The sequence below is a fragment of the Choloepus didactylus genome, chromosome 6 (assembly GCF_015220235.1).
Source record: "Choloepus didactylus isolate mChoDid1 chromosome 6, mChoDid1.pri, whole genome shotgun sequence".
NCBI lineage: Eukaryota > Metazoa > Chordata > Mammalia > Pilosa > Megalonychidae > Choloepus > Choloepus didactylus.
In genome coordinates, this window is record NC_051312.1 from 34,325,599 (window position 1) to 34,342,451 (window position 16,853).

General features: G+C 45.3%; 1 protein-coding gene across 1 annotated transcript in view; it reads left to right on the forward strand.

Moving 5' to 3' along the window:
- Positions 1-1,619: 1,619 nt before the first annotated feature.
- SYT13 (synaptotagmin 13) overlaps positions 1,620-16,853 on the forward strand; it is a 49,159-nt gene continuing 33,925 nt past the window's right edge. Inside the window, exon 1 of the mRNA XM_037838913.1 lies at positions 1,620-1,889. Within this exon, the coding sequence (XP_037694841.1) occupies positions 1,701-1,889 (189 nt within the window). The 5' untranslated portion in view covers positions 1,620-1,700. The remainder of the gene's footprint in view (positions 1,890-16,853) is intronic.

Below are 16,853 nucleotides of genomic sequence, written 5' to 3' on the forward strand. Positions count from 1 at the left end.
TTCCCAATAGCAGTTTTAGTAGAGGGAAAGAGACAGAAGACAGGCTGCTTTGTATTGAGGAAAGAATTCTGCTTCAGAGTAACATCTCAGTGAGTAGGAAACTGAGATTCTTCTTTTTGAACCCCAGGAAAAGTCCTTTTCATATACGTATACATATGCATGCACATATACCTATAAATATACATATATCTACACCCATACCTACACCAAAACCTACACCTACACATATACATAAAGCTGATCTATATATATGGATGATTGTACTTGTATTAGTTTTTGATAGCCTATGCTATGTCCTAAAAATCTCAGTGGCTTACAAAAAAAAAAGATTTATTTATTTGTCCTTCATGTTACCAGCTGTGGATCAGTTGCAGCTCTTTGACTCTGCTCTAGCAGCAAGTGGACTTTGGGTCTGCACCATGTGTCTTCTTGTTCTGGAAAGCAGATTGGAAGTCTTGTCTCTATATGGTGTAGGGCAAAAGATAATGACACTTCTTAATGTCTCTGCTGGGAACTGGTGCACTGTCACTTCTAGCCACATTCCATAGGCCACAAGCTCAAACATCATTGGGGAAGTGACATATACTCTGTCTAATAAAGATAATAATGCAGGCTTCCTCAGCTTTATTATTAGCAACCGAGGCAGCTATGTATAACAAAAAGACCAACTCTCCAGATTGGAGCAGACCTGGATTTGAATCTCAGCTTAGTCACTGAGAGGCCCTTACAGCCTTTGACCCCTCTGAGCCTCACTTTCCTCAACTATAGAACAGAAGTTAATAGTAGCACTTACTCAAATGGAAGATAGATGAGGTCATGTATACATGTAAACCCACCTAGCACATTACCTGGCATATGGAAGGTCCACAATAAATATTCATTTATAAGTGTTTTGTGTGTGTGTGTGTGTGTGTGTGTGTATGTGTGTGTGTGTGTGTGTGTGTGTGTAACCAAAGTCTCCTGGGATTTTAACTGCACTTGGAAATGACATAATCTCCCATAACTCTAACTAAAAAGGGGATGCAGATGTAAAAGAACCGCTGTAATCATCTTCACCAGGACACAGGTGCAGTCTCAACCCCAGACGCTGCACCCATGGGCGCCTGCCTCTCTGCTCTCGGAGAAAACACCTTGTAAGTTCAAGGTAGGGAGATGGGAACGCCCCTGCTTTGTGATTGTTTGTTTAAAAAGCTCCCGATTTTTCAGCCTCCTTGGCCAGACCCTGGAGGAGAGAGAGGGTGGGCAAAGGGCTGTCAGTCTGGTGAAATGACCCCGACCCAGGCGGAGCCCGCCGGCCAGGGTTGGTCGGCTAAGAGCCGCTGTGACCTCGGCGGGAGCCCAAGTGTCCTCATAAAGTAAAACGTGAAGAATGGCCTGAGACAGCCCGAGGCTTCCTTCCATCTGACAGGCTCCGGGTGGGGGGCCGGGTCACATGTTGGCGGGGAGTGGGGGCGCTGGTTGACGCGGTGTTGTGTGCGGGCCCGCGAGCCCGCACCGGGCCCAGCCTCCTGCTCTGACGTCCTCGCAGGCGCCCCCCCTCCCTCCTTCCCTCCCGCCCTCCTTCCCTTCCCGCCCTCTGGCGGCCGGAGGGCTGCTCGCTCGCTCGCTCAGATCCCGGGAGCTGCCAGGCGGCGGGCGCGGACCCCAGCCCGGGGAGGTGCGCGGCAGCAGCCCCGAGCCCCGCGCGGGGAGCCGGCACCATGGTGCTCTCGGTGCCCGTGATCGCGCTGGGCGCCACGCTGGGCACGGCCACCAGCATCCTCGCGCTGTGCGGGGTCACCTGCCTGTGCCGGCACATGCACCCCAAGAAGGGGCTGCTGTCGCGGAACCGGGACCCGGACCCGGACCCAGAGAAGGCAAGGCCCGGATTGCTCCGGTCGGTCCAACAGGTGAGCCCGGGCGGCGCCTCGACCCTCTCCGGCGAGGCGGGGTCGCGGGGGCCGCTGCGGGTAGGGGGTGGGCCGGGAGAGGACAGAGGGCTCTTCCACGAGCCACGGAGCATGGGGGTGGGGCGGTCAACGTGTCCGAAGACTGGTGTGGGGGGTGGTCAGAGAGGCGCGCCGGGCGGGGGTGGGGGTTGGGGTATGGGGGAGGGGACGTGGAGGATAATTGGGAGGGGTGGGAAGCTTGGGGAGATTGGGAGTGGAATGGGGGAGCGGCGAGGGCAAAAGGGGAGGCCTGCCTGCTAGAGGGGGAGCTGTGGCCTTCCTCAAGATGTCCCTGGAGAGGAGAGGGCCTTTATGCCATGGGAAGGAATGGGAGAGGGGGGCTTGGAAAGGAATGGGGGCTGGGAGAGGAATGTGGGGGGCTGGGAGGAGTAAGGGGAGAGGGAGGCTGTGAGGGGAATGCAGGGCTTTGTGGAACAGGACAAGGACTGGCTACTGGTAATTGGGGAGGGGGGCTGTGAGGAGACTGGGGAGGGGAATGTGAGAGTTGAAGGCCACCAAGAGGGATTGCGGAGAATGAGAAGCTTGCAGAATTGAGGGGAAGAGGAGAGGTGGGGGGCTGTGGGGCTGGTGTAGGGGAGGCACTGACAAGACTGAGAAGGGGGCACATCCACCAAAACCCAGAGGGGAGGTGGCTGCTTTAGTCCATGGGGGCTGGGGAGCTGGGGGACAGTTGGGCAGAGGGTAACTGGGGTCTGGAGGGGTGCTGAATCCCAGAGGTGCCTGAAGAACTCGCTCGCCTCCCAGTGGCTCTCTGTCCCAGCGGCTCTCTGTGGCCTCCCTCAGGATGTCCCTGGAGAACCTTTATGCCATGCATTTGCTTGTCCTCGATGGCCCCCTGAGCAGGAAATGGGCCGTGTTCCCCACTGCACCATGCGGCAGAAGGGGTCTGGGCAGGAGGTTTGGGAGGACTTCCCTATATAGGCTGTGAACTCCAGGATGCTTTCCTGAAGTGGGAAGCAGAGAACGTCCTCTAGAAAACTGGGTGGGGGAAGAGCCTGGCTAGAGTGATTTGAGGAAGACTGGCCCAGGGGCAAGAGGATGACTTAAATGACCTCCTAATCCTGTTATTTTCCTTATAGATCTTATTGTTCCAGGAGTAGCTCTAAAATGCTGTGAATACCCTCTTCCTTTTCCCAATCAATTATTCAAAAGCTCTGAGGACCCAGTTGTGTGGGGCTTGTGTCAGCCACTACATAGAGTGGAAAGGAAATGGCTTCTGTCCTTGAGGCACTTACAATCCAAGAAAAGTGACATTGACACTGGCAGAAATAGCAGCCAGCTGGCGGGGGCCGGGCTGGGGTGGGGGGAAGGATGAGGGACCTGGAATGAACTGGAAATGGGAGTAGGGGGCTCCCCACTGGTGGAGATGGATGAATCCTCCAGAAGTTGTGGCCTGCTGCCTGTCAACCTTCTCTCCCACCCAGCACACCTGAGGAACTGTTACACTTCTGCCTTTCTCAGTGGTGACTCTTCAGGCACTGTCCCTTCCCCTTCCCAGAGAGAACCTCTGGGGAAGGAGTTGATGTAAATGATCACAAAGATGCCTTCCAACTCTTTGTCTTATTGACTACCAATTGTCCACACAGCATCCAATGATTTTTTCAAGACAAGCCAGATTGCACCTCTCCCGTATTTAAACTCCCCCACAACATTGCACTGAGCTTGGACCCAATCGCAGCAAACTACATTACAGTCTATGCCATAAAGTCTATGCCAGGCATGTATTTACTCCTCCAAACAACCCACTGAGGGAGCTATGTTATTACGCAAGGTTAAAGATGATTGAGTGAAGGCTCAGAGAGGGTGAGTGACTTGCTCAAGGCCACACAGCTAGAGAGGTTTGAGAACCAGATTCTAGCCGAGCTGGTCCAATTCTAGACTGTGCTATTAGCCACTCCACTCCACCGCCTCACTACACCCTTCCAGACCCTGCTTGATTTGGCAGGTGCCCACCTCCCTGGCAAAGTTCATGCCATTTTCCCCCTTCATGAGCAGACTCAACCTCCCTGGATTTGTGATCTTTCTTCTAAGACACCAAGCACTTTTCTGCCCCCCTCCCATTTTTCTCTGGCTTTTCACCCAGAAGTCCTTCTCTTTCTGTTTAAATATCACCTCCTCGGGATGAGGGAAAGGATGAAGCACCTTTCTCTCATTTCCGTCTTCCATGTCATACCATCCAGACTCTTTTATAGCACGTTACAATTGGATATGGTCTTTCTTATTTGTTTATTTGTATAATATTAGACTCATGTATTAGAGTATAAGCCTCACTGCAGCAGGGGCTGTGCATTTATTCCTGTTTTCTGCACTATTCCCTGCACCTACTCAGTGCCTGGACCCTAATAAGTGCCCAAAAAGAAAAGGTTGACAAATAAGGACAGCTGGAATTATTGTCTGAGATATTTCTCCAGATATGGGTGCTTGCTCCATGTCTTTACAACCCAGTGCTAGCTCACTAGGGGCACAATGAAGATTTGTCAACACCTGATACCTGTCCATCCACATTTCCTAACCTGGTTCTCTCAGTCACTGAGGATTGGGGCAACCTGGGTTTGACCCTATAAGCACAAATGCGATGAAGTCGAGATTTTCCAGTGTTGGCTTAGCTCCCTTGTGCTCAGACTGATTCAGCCACTGACCCAGATAATGTAATAAAGAGAGGACAACACAACTAACATTTCAAGTAAGTAAAGAAGATGGGGTTAGGGGTGGCAGGTGACAGCAGCAGGATGATGTATCAGGCACATGTTGACAAGGAGGGGAAGAGGGAGGGTAGGCTCTGTGAAGCTGTTACTCGAGGAGAGGGTGTATGGGGTCTGGGGAAGGGTCAGGGATCTAGATTTCTACAGCCTCAACAGAGGTGCCCCAGGCTTAGGATGCACCATGGAGAACTGGGATGTCTGTAAGCTACAGGCTGAATGTCCACATCTCTGACAGTCCCTGGTTTTGCTTCCTGGAAAAATTCCTTGGAATTTTCCCCATGCCTGGGAATCTGATTTCTGGCCTAAATGGTTGGATGATGTTGGAGTTTGTAGTAATTTTGAAAACAACTTTGAAGTCCTTCCCAGGGATTCTAAGCCTGGGGTCCACAGATCAGGGGATCTTTAGATGGAATTTAAGGGGCATCTGGTCTTGGAAAGGAAGAACAAAAATTACGTCTTTATTTTCACTAACCTCTAAGTGAAACCTACCGTTTCCTGTAAGTAGGAAAAGAAGCAACAAATCACTGCAACAACCAAAATGCAATACCTATGACTGGCCCCAAGAGAAATCACAGATATTTTCACAGCTTCCCTACAGCTGTTGCAGGTACCTTATAATATCTTTTCCACTCACCTCTAAATCTAAATAATGGGACTTAAATCCCCTGCTAGATCCTGTTATTTAATGAATTAATAAAGAAGCACATATATAGCTATTTCACAAATTGGTTTTATTAGATACTCCTTTGGAGTCCATGTTCCTTATTTTCTGCTTTAAAAAACATTCTGAGAAGGTGCCAGTCGGCTCTCCAGGCAGCTAAAGGAATCCATGGTGCAGAACGGGTCGACACCCCTGCTAAGTGCGAGGTGGGCTGGGGTGCAAGCCCTCTATCATTCAGTGCCTTGCATGTATGTCTCCAGCCGGCTTCAATTCCTAGTTCCCTTTTGCCTTTCTTAAATACATACTCTGGCCCCTTTATCCCGCCTTCCTAGGCAATCCCTCATCCCCACCCACATGCAGTCCTTTAGGGGCCCCAAGGAATTCAACCTTGCTATGCCACCCACCCACAGCCTGGGAGGATCACCTGGGACTTCCCTGTCATCAGCCCAGCTTTCAGAGCTTGGCCATTATGCAGTGACTGGCAGCTTGAGCCGGGAGGCAGAGCTGGGGCTGGGGCTCTCCAGTGCTGCTTTTGCATCCCTTAGTGAGGGCAGCCAGGCCCATGGTTCCTTCCCCCGCATTGCTTTTTCACACGTGTGGGCACTGGCTGCCACTCACCCCATTTCTGGGTCCCTGCGTAGGATGCCCTCTCTGGCTGTCCTAAATAATTATACAACAAGCAGGGAGAACTGCCTTTTTCCCCACTGACCAATACCCCCGAATGCCTGCCAGTTAGCAGGTGTTTGGTCTGTTTTCAGAAAGCTTTAGTTTTAGCAATTGATTCCCAGTTTTAATGAAATAATATAAATAAGTGCTAAATCTGTATCAACAGTATATATGTAGTGGGGAGTCTTTTCTCCCCAAGGCCAGAGAGCACATCTTTCCTTTTCCTTTTTTCCCTGACAATATCCAGTGTGATACTAGGCACATGATAGCCCTTCCATATCTGTTTAAAATTAAATTGTCATATTGTGACATAGTAATGAATAAAAGTGGGCAGACACAAAGGAGTACATGTTGTCAAAGTTCCTTTTATACAAGGTTTGAACTAAGCCACATTTATTTGTGGTGTTACCTGTGGGGACAGGTAGTAAGTGGGAAGGGGTGTGCGGGGGGCTTCTGGGATTTGGGTCAAGCTGCATCTTTTGATGTAGGTGCTGGTTACAGAGCTCTATGCTGGTGATTTGTGTACTTTTCTGTATGTAGTTACACTTCAGTAAAGTTTTTGTTAAAAATTGTCATATTGTGAATGTTAATTTAGTATCAGACCAGTCTTTCTATTACCAGGAAGGCTTTTGAGCAATATTCAAGAGACACAGCTTTCCTTTTGTGGTCTGTTGTGAATTCACTCCCTGATCCTGTCTGCTTTCTGCTCTTACTCCTGCGGGCACCTCCTGTGGCATATGGGACCCCCTCTAGGATTGGGACCTGGAGATCGTCAATGTGGCCCTATTTACCCTTTCACCTTTTCTCCTCTTCGGTGGAACTCTGGAGCAGACCCTCTCAGATCACTTGTAAGAGTGCGGATGGGTGGACCAGAGCTCAGAAGCCGCATCTTATTAGCTAATTAGTCCATTCATTAAAGGTTAATGAGCACATGCTAGGCACTGGGATACAACAATGAACAGACAGGCATATGTTCTTCCTGTAAATGGGGAGACGGACAACTGAACGACTGCTGTGAGGTGTGTTGCGGGGCTGTAGAGATGAGGAGGCACCAGGTGCCATAGGAAGCCCTTAGGAGGCACTTCTCCACCTTCAGTCCAAGGTGGACCCTTCTCCAGTCAGGTCCCATGGTCTTTTGGGCTGTCTTGGAATTTCTCAGTGATCACAGGAGACCCTATGAATTGCTAGCCCTATTCCTGGAACTGATTCAACTCTGGTTGCTGTAAGGTCTGACCTTCATGAATCCGTAGTTAAAATATTCACTTCTCAGCTGACTCTTGGATGACCTTCTGGCTGATAAACTCACATATTTATATAAGCATAAAAATAGATCCATTTCATAGAGTAACAAATAACAATAATAAAATAGCTAGCATTGATTGAGTTCTATGTGCCAAGCATTGTTCAAAGTATTTTAAACGTGGTGTACACATCATATCATTTAATCTTCACAATAACCCTGTAAGTTATGCATAATTAGTTTTTACATTTTACAGATGGGAAGAGTGAAACCAGAGAGCTCAAGTAATTTCTTCAAATTTATAAAGCCAGTCGTTTGAGCTGGGGCTCAAATTTGGGAAGTCTGGCTCCAGAGCTCACACCTTTGACCATTGGGCTGTACCTCAGCAGAAAAAACTAATCACAATTTTATTTGAGCTACTACAGGCATGGCATAAAAGTGTCTATGGATATGCATCCTTGCAGGTCAGCTTCAGAAAGCTTTCCCAATGCTTTAGATTGCTTTGCCATCTCTCATGTCCATCATGCTTCAGACATTGGGTGCAGCCCGAGGGCCCTCCAGAGAGATTTTACACAGTAAACATGTTTGGGCTGGTTGCTTGGCAACATGGAAGACAGTGTGAATTTTTCATCAAGAAATTTGCATAGATTATTTCAGGGAGATGAGCACACACCCACGGGAAACACTAGGCCCTTTTGAAACACACTGTGAACCCCTGTGTTTCTGTCCATAAATCCCTTCCCACAGACAGGTCCCCTTCCCCATTTTTCCTCTTGGTACAGGGTGAAGGTAATCCAGGTATATGGTTTTTCCCTTCATGGAATTGACAGTTCAATGTCACCTTTCATTTATTCCAGCAGTAAGCATTGTTGCATCCTTGGAAATGTTCAGATCTTCAGATACTGGCCCAGGCTAGGATCGGGTACATGGGATACAGGAAGGGGGCTAATTTAGGAAACACCTGAAAAAGAAACTGGGAGGGGGCATAAGGCAAAGGCAGTAGGAAGTGGAGAGACTAGTTGGTTGAGGAAACATTTGACCCAGAAAACAAATAGGAGAAAAGATTGAGACAGACCGAAAATCCCAGAGTCAGAAGCAATAGGAGAAATCAGAATAAATGAAGATGGTCCCTTTTCTGGCCATGCTGTTTGACCTCCCATCTCCAAACCACCAGTAGCAGTTCACCTCCCACTGCCACCTTAGTATTCTGCACTCGGTATTGCCAGAGCTCAGTTCTTGCCGATAAACATTGGGAAACCCTGCTTTGAGGGTAGAGGAGAAATAGCTTCATAAAGGCAGGTTTTAAGAACCAAGGGATTGAAGGGAGGGGTGAGATAGTGGCATAGAGAGGAGTAGAATTTAGTTAGACCCCTGGAGCAACTAACAAACAACCAGGAACAACTCGTAAGTAATCTGAAATAACTGCTGGGGGATAACCGTGACTGTCCACACATTGAATGCCAACCTGGATTCAGTGGAATGGCTGAGATCGCAGCAGAAAATCTGTAAGTAAAAACTGCAGAACAGTGCCAGGAGCCCCCTCCCCCCATGGCAGGCTGAGCTGTAAAACCTCACTGTGGGAGAAACCAGCAGTCCCTGTCGGGAGCAAGCGAATATAGCTCAGCCCAGCTCCAACTGGGGTCTTAACTAACAAATGTGGACTGCTGAATATAAGCTACAAACATAGACAAAACCCCTAAAAAGCAGACAGAGGTTTTTAGTGATGACTGACCTTAAAGAGCCAGAAAATTACTGTGTCCCAGGAAAAGGAGCCCAGAAGACCAGGTACTCTCTCTGACTGACCAGTGAAACTGGGGGGCCATGGACTGGCTCTGAAAGGGGGCTTTCTTTCCCTTTTTCTCTCTCTCAACCTGAGTGGCTCAGTGGAGAGAGCTTCAGCCATTTTCAGTTCACAACCCTCTGACCCAGACAGAGGTGGAGATAACAGAGTCAGAGAGACAAGGAAGCAATTCAAATGCAGAAGATAACTCCTTAGGGGATGTATTTTCCTTAAGAGGAAGGAGGGGGGCACAGCTGTACTTTCCCTTCAGAACTCAGACCCCAGAGCCTGGGGGAAAACAGCCAAAACAGAAACTAAAGGGGCTACACCTTCTTACACCAGTTGGGAACAATACGCTGACAGGCACCACCTGCTGGGCAGGTTAGGAGAAGCACAGTGGCCAGAGACCTCACAGGAAAGTCTGTCAATCTCTAAGACACACCCTCAGGGAGTCTTGAAATGGACTATAACCTCACTATGAGTTCGCAACTCATTCTGGTCTGGGAAAATCTGGTTGGGGTAACCAAGGAAACCAGATGCCTAGACAACAGAAAACTATAAACTACACTAGGAAAAACCAAGATATGGCCCAGTCAAAGGAACAGACTTACACCTCAGTTAAGATACAGTTGAGATACTCTTTCACTTTAATGAAAAAATCAGTTAAAGATTTTCAAAGAAATACGTTAAATCAAATCAAAAACCAAATCAACGAGTTCAGGGAAGATATGGCAAAAGAGATAAAGGATATAAAGACAACACTGGGCAAACATAAGGTAGAAATTGAAAGTTTGAAAAAACAACTGGCAGAATGTATGGAAATGAAAGGCACAACACAAGAGATGAAAAACACAATGGAGACATACAACAGCAAATCTCAAGAGGCAGAAGAAAACACTCAGGAACTGGAGAACAAGACACCTGAAATCTTACGTACAAAAAGACAGATAAGGAAAAGAATGGAAAAATATGAGCAACGTCTGAGGGAATGAATGACAACATGAAATGCATGAATGTACGTGTCATGGGTGTCCCATAAGGAGAAGAGAAGGGAAAAAGGGCAGAAACAATAATCAAGGAAATAATCAATGAAAATTTCCCATCTCTTATGAAGAACATAAAATTACAGATCCAAGAAGTGCAGCATACCCCAAACAGAATAGATCTGAATAGGCCTATGCCAAGACAGTTAATGATCAGATTATTAAACAACAAAGACAAAGAGAGAATCCTGAAAGCAGCAAGAGAAAAGCGATCCATCACATACAAAGGACGATCCATCACATACAAAGGAAGCGTGATAAGACTATGTGCAGATCTCTCAGTAGAAACCATGGAGGCAAGAAGGAAGTGGAGTGATATATTTAAGATACAGAAAGAGAAAAACTGCCAACCAAGAATCCCATAACTGGCAAAACTGTCCTTTAAATATGAGGGAGAGCTTAAAATTTTCTCTGACAAAGAGAAATTGAGATAGTTTATGAACAAGATACCTGCTCTAGAGAAAATGCTAAAGGGAGCACTACAGACAGATAGGAAAAGACGGGAGTGAGAGGTTTGCAACACAATTCTGTGTGATGGTAGCACAGCAATGTAAGTACACTGAACAAAGATGACTGTGAGTTTGGTTGAAAGGGGAAGGTTAGGAGCATGTGGGACACCAGAAGGAAAGAGGAAAGATAAAGATTGGGATTGTGTGACTCAGTGTAACCTAGAGTGCTCAACAATTATGATAAAATGTACAAATATATTTTTACATGAGGGAGAACAAATGAATGTCAACCTTGCAAGGTGTTAAAAATGGGGAGGTATTGGGGAAAAATACAATCAAAGCAAACTAGAAACCATAGTTAACAGAAACATTGTATTATGCTTCCTTTAATGTAACAAAGGCAATATACCAAAGCTAAATGCCTATAAGAGGGGGGCATAAGGGAGGAGTATGGAACTCTTGACATTGGTGATATTGTCTGACTCTCTTATTGTACTTTAGTTTAATGCTATTTTTCCTTTCATTGCTTTTTAGCTGCCATTTTTTTCTTTCTTTTTCTTTTTCTTTTGTCTCTCTGCCTTCTTTGACTCTTCCTCCTTCTTTGTGGAGGAAATGGAGATGTCCTTATATAGATAGTGGTGATGGTGGTGAATGTATAAATACATGATTATACAGGGAACCATCAATTGTTTACTTAGGAAGGAATGTATGGTGGGTGAACAAAACCATCTTAAAAAAAAAACAGGTTGATGAAGAAACCTTGAGGGCACTATATTGAGTGAAATAAGTCAGACATGTAAGGACAAATATTGTATGGCTTCCATGATATGTACTAATTATAATATGTAAACTCATAGACATGAATTATAAGTTACCAGGATATAGAATTAGGCTAAAGAATGGGGAGCAATTGCTTATTATGAGCAGAATGCTTAACTAGGTTGAACTTAAGTGTTTGGAAATGGACAGTGGTGACAGTAGCACATTATTTTGAGAAAAACTAAGTGCTTAATCGTATGTGAATGTGGTAGAAAGGGGAAGCTTAGAGTCACACATGTCACCAGAAGGAAAGTTGGAGGTTAAAATATGGGAATGTATAAAACAGTGAATCTTGTGGTGGACAGTGTATGTGATTAACTTTACAAATATTAGAAATCTCTTTCATGAACTAGAACAAATGTATGACACTGTAGGTAGAAGTTAATAATAGAGGGGTATATAGGAAAAATATATACCTATTGCAAACTATGTACTACAGTTAGTAGTATTTTAACAGTCTTTCATCAATAGTAACAAATGTACTATACCAATACTATGAGTCAATAATGGAGCGGGGGTGGTTAGGGGTGTGGGAGGATTTTAGTTTTCTTTTTTTGTCTTTATTTCTTTTCTAGAGTAATGAAAATGTTCTACAAATTGAAAAAAAAAAAGTTAATTTTGGTGATGGATGCACAGCTGTATGATCGTACCGTGGGCAATTGATGGTGCACTTTGGATCTTTGGATGATTGTATGGTAATATAAACAATCTCAATAAAATTAAATTTTAAAAAAAGAACCAAGGGATTCTTTATGTACATGTCAGAATCAATACATCTGTGCTTGAAAATTGCACCCCCTCATAACAAATTTGGTTAGAAATGTTGCATCAGTAGAATTTTAAAGAAAAACAGATGAAAAGGTATGTTCCTTCCTCCCTGTTTTCTTTTGTCCCCTTTTCCCTTGATTAGTTTATTGAGCATGTACTATGTGCCAGGTGTTGTGCTGGAAAGTGGGGATACTGTTGGACCCCACCACCACCACCAGTGATCGTGACCCATTCTTGGGCCTCATGAAACTTATGTTGTAAAGGGGAAATCAGAGTTAATAGAAAACAGCACAAATTAATGAAAATGTGTGATGATAAGTGACCTAAAGAGAAGGTGCTATGGAACTGACCTGATCAGGGAGGGGAGAGTGATGCTGAGTTCAGAGCTGAAGTTGGAAAGGAAGTCAACCAGAGCAATGGGGAGGGATTGGGGTGGGGGTGGGGGTGCTCCAGACAGAGGAATGAGCCCGTGCAAAGGCCCTGCAGCAGGAAGAAGTCTAGCACTTTGGAAGGCCTGGGAAAAGGTCAGTGTGGCTGGAAAGTGGAGAGCAAGGGGTAGCCTGGTGTATAACAAGGCTGGGGAGGGGGCAGGGGCCTGGGAAAGCAAGGCCTAGTGAGTCATGGTCAGGTTCATTCTTTCATTCATTCATTTTCAAACATTTATTGATGCCTGTGTGACAGGCACTGAGCTACGTACTGACCATACAAAGGATACATTATTTTCTAAGCGTTTAGATTAAAAAAATCCAAACTGACATATTTTAAATACTCATCAGTAACTTGTAAGCTTTTAACAAAAAAATTACTATCTGTATGGGTTGCCGGCAAACAAATCCGAATCCACATGGGCACACAAGTGAAGCATTTAACTTCTCGTGAATCACAAAAGGAGTGGCGTGCACGGCCTATCTTCCCTGTTTTCCCAGCGGGTTTGCAGGTGCAATTCTGTCCTTTAAATGTGCTTCATGTTATTGCTGCCATCTTCCTCATCCTTTTCCCCAGGCTTTTTCTCCTCATGGGTCCTAGTCTGCTTCACCCGGTCCCTGGGGGCCATACAAACCCGGGTCCAGTTACAGTCGTATTTAGCATCTTTAAATATCACTTCCTTTATGTTTTGACGTTCGGACCTGTGTGATGCTGGGGACTCTCCGGAGTCTGTGTGCTGCACACAAACCTTCCCCTTGAGCTCACTCAGTGCTATCTGATTACATAAAGGGTGTTTTAATTGCTTTATATTGTGGAAATGTCTTGGGAGATTTTTACACGGTGTTTAAAAGTATTATGCAAATATTTGGGGAGGTTGATTGAGGCTTTGGGGTGGACTTGGAATGCATTATAGTTTTTCCCATTTAAAATAATGGAATATAGGTGCTTGCTCTCTGATATTCACGATCCAGCACATTTCCTAAGCAGATTAGATTCAAATGAGGAATGGTTGCATATAAGAATTTGAGTAAGAAAACAGAGGGAAGGGTCCTATAGGAATTCTGCTAAATTAAGTCTTAATCCATCTGGCATAGACCTTAGGATGTTTTAGCATATTTAATTGCTCCCCTCCCCTCCTCCATTCATTAAGCCCAAGACATGCTTTCCTTCAGAGGACAACTGAGCAGGGCTTAGCAGATAGTAAGAAGTGAGGGGAAATTCTGGATGACTGAGTGAGTCTGTGAATGGATGCATAGAAGAATGAGGGGGAGTGGGTGTATGGGGCTGCCACCTCTGCTTGCAGCCGAAATAAAAGTCACAAGCCCGGGGAAGCAGAAGAGGCCACCGAGGAATCTCTGTGCTTGCCTTACGTGGTGTACGGAGGAATCTAGAGGAGCATGGAGGGAATGGCAGCTTCACTTTCTATTGGTTTCCCTTCCCGCCTTCACACCTCCATCCATCTGTTAACAATGGAGAGACTTTAAAAAAAAAAAAAAATTCTCAGCTGCAGGTCAATGAAATAATACCCAAGGACACCACCTTTTAGAAAAGCATTATAAACCATACAGTTTGGGACTTGTTGCTAAGAATGGCATAAGGAGGGAGGGGGAAGTCACTCATTGAGGCAGGATAGAGGAGACTTTGCTTTACAAATAGAATTAAGAATAATAGTTGGAGAGGATGGGATATGGCAGATGAAGGTAAGGTTGGAGGAAAGCAGTTTGGCTGGGCAACTAGAAAAGCTGATGGGAGCAGCTTCAAGTGCAGAATATCTTCAGTTAGCACTAATCTCGTTCTATGTTTCCGATTCCCTCCTCCTTTCTCACGGTGGGCCACTGAGCTCCCTAAAATACATTTTTCATTTCCAGCACAGTCCTTTACACAGAAGAAAGGGCAAGGCTATCCAAGGGGAATATGATGTAGGCAGTGATGGAATGTCAAGAGACAAAACCACGTAGGAAAGTATCAAAGTGGTTTGGAGGGCTGGTTTGCACTTTTATTGCAAATGTGTCATCTAATGAGCCCATCTTTCACTACTCAAGTGGGATGGATCCTTTAAGCAGCAGTCTCACCCTGACTGCACGACTATCCCTCTTGACTCGACAGCCTCAATACAAAACATGTAGAGACGAAGAACTAAAAGGAACGAACACAAGGTTAGATATCCTGTTCATAATAACCACTACAGCGTAGCCTTGCATTTGACTTTGGGTCCCACTAGAATTAGTTTTAGGTAACAATCTAGGGCTTTAAGATCACTGAAAAGAGGATTGCCTTTTAGAATGAAAATGTTCATTTTATAATCAAGATGCTGAGATGTACAATGGATGGAAAGCAAATTAGGCTTAGACCTTAAATTTGAATGCAAACTTGACCATTTTTTTTAGCTAAATGGCTGTGATCATTCTGAATCCCACTTTGCTCTTCTATAAAACAAAATAATGATAAGCTTCTCCAAGGTAATATTGAATGCAGTAAAATTATGAAAGCGCCCAATAGCCTCAGCATCTGGCTACTATTCAATGTGTAGTGTAGATATCTCCACATCATTTTCTTATTTGTCCTTTACCAAAGCAATGGCTTTTCTATACGCTTCACCATGTAGGAAAGAGAGAGTCCTTTAAAAAAAAAAACAAAAAACAGAAGGCCATTGTTAGTATGGAAATAAGAGCAGAAACACTCCACTTTTGGAATAGTTATTCATTCAACAAATATTTCCTGATTGCTATGTGCAAGGCACTGAATTAGTGCTGGAGACCAGCAGTGACAGGCAGACAACATCCCTGCCCGCATGCAGCTCCTGTTCTAGGGGGAGAGATGTTCATTGCACAACATACAGATAAATATAAATTTACAACTGTGTTAAGTGTGGTAAGGAAGGTTGGGGGCCGCCAAGGAATTGACAGCTGATTAGTGCTCTGGTCTCCCACTCTTTTGAAGACTACTTTCAGTAAAAACCTTTGAGCACATACTGTTTATATATGTATATTTAATTACCTATAATATATATGTGTATATACATATTTTATATACTAATCTATCACAGACATAATGAAACATGCACAAAAGTAAACCTTTAAAATAAGATAAAAATAAATTATGAAATGAAATTCTGTTATTCTCTTCTCATACCCCAAATGTCTTGCATGCACACATGTACATATACACACCCCGAGGTATACAGCTAGTGGTATTTACTAGGTAAATGGTGTTGGGGTGAGGGTTTGAAATATTCCAGGTAGAGGGCATGTGCAAAGGCCCTGTGGCAGGAAGAAATAGAGCGTAGGTGGGACTGAAAGAAATCAAGATGAGTAGAGCACAAAGAGCACATAAGAGAGTCACGAGAGGGAGGGAGGTGGGTCAGGCCAGGGCAGGGCCACAAAGGACTTCTTGGGCCACGTTAAATTTTTGGACCTTTATTCCAAGAGCAATGGAAGCTGCTGAAAGGTCTTAAGCAAGGTACAACATGATCAGATTTGGGTTGTGAAAAGAGCCTTCTGGCTGTTGTGTGGAAAACAGATTGGGGGAAGAGTGGAAGTGGGGGAGAGCAGATGGGAAGCCCTGGGGAGAGGCGATGATGTCTTGGGCTAGGATGGTGGCCCATGGAGATGGAGAGAAGGCAGTTTGGAGAGACGTGTAGGAGGTAAATCAATGGGTTTTGCTTATGGGTTGGCTGTGGGCTTGAGGAAGAGGGAGGAGTTAGAGATGCCATCTCATTTTTCTGCTTGCCCAGCTGGATGGATGGTGGTTGGATTTGGTGAAACAGGGAACACTCAAAAAAGTTGTGGTCCTGAACTCTAATGTCATGAGTTCAGTCTTGTGCAGGTAGAGAATGAGGAGTCTTTGAGATATCTCTGTAAAGATGTCGGATGTGCTCGTGGTTCTGCAGGTCAAGAGCTCACAGTAGAGGTCTGAGCCAGGAGTTGTGTTGGGGAGTCATCTGCAGAAGAGAGCAATTGCAACCATGAACATGGCTGAGACCACCTAGAAAGAGACTAGAATGAGAGGGAAGAGGGCCTAGGAGCAGATCCTGAGGGACACCAACATTTAATGACTGGGCAGTGAGGATGGGTCTAAAAGGAGACAGCGATGAATGAGAAAACCCTGGAGAACGTAATGTCAAGAAATAACAGGAGGAAAGGGCATTTTAAGAGCAAGGGACGAGTCATCAATAGGAAGACCACCACTAAAAGGTCAAGTAAGATAAGACTGAGAAATATCCATTGATGACCTTGGAGACTACTAATGACCTTTAATGGGCAGCTGGGGCCCTTAGGATATGGGTATGGAGTGGATGGCAAGAGAGGAAATGAAGACGCAACAAGTATAGGCAATTCTTTTGAGATGTTT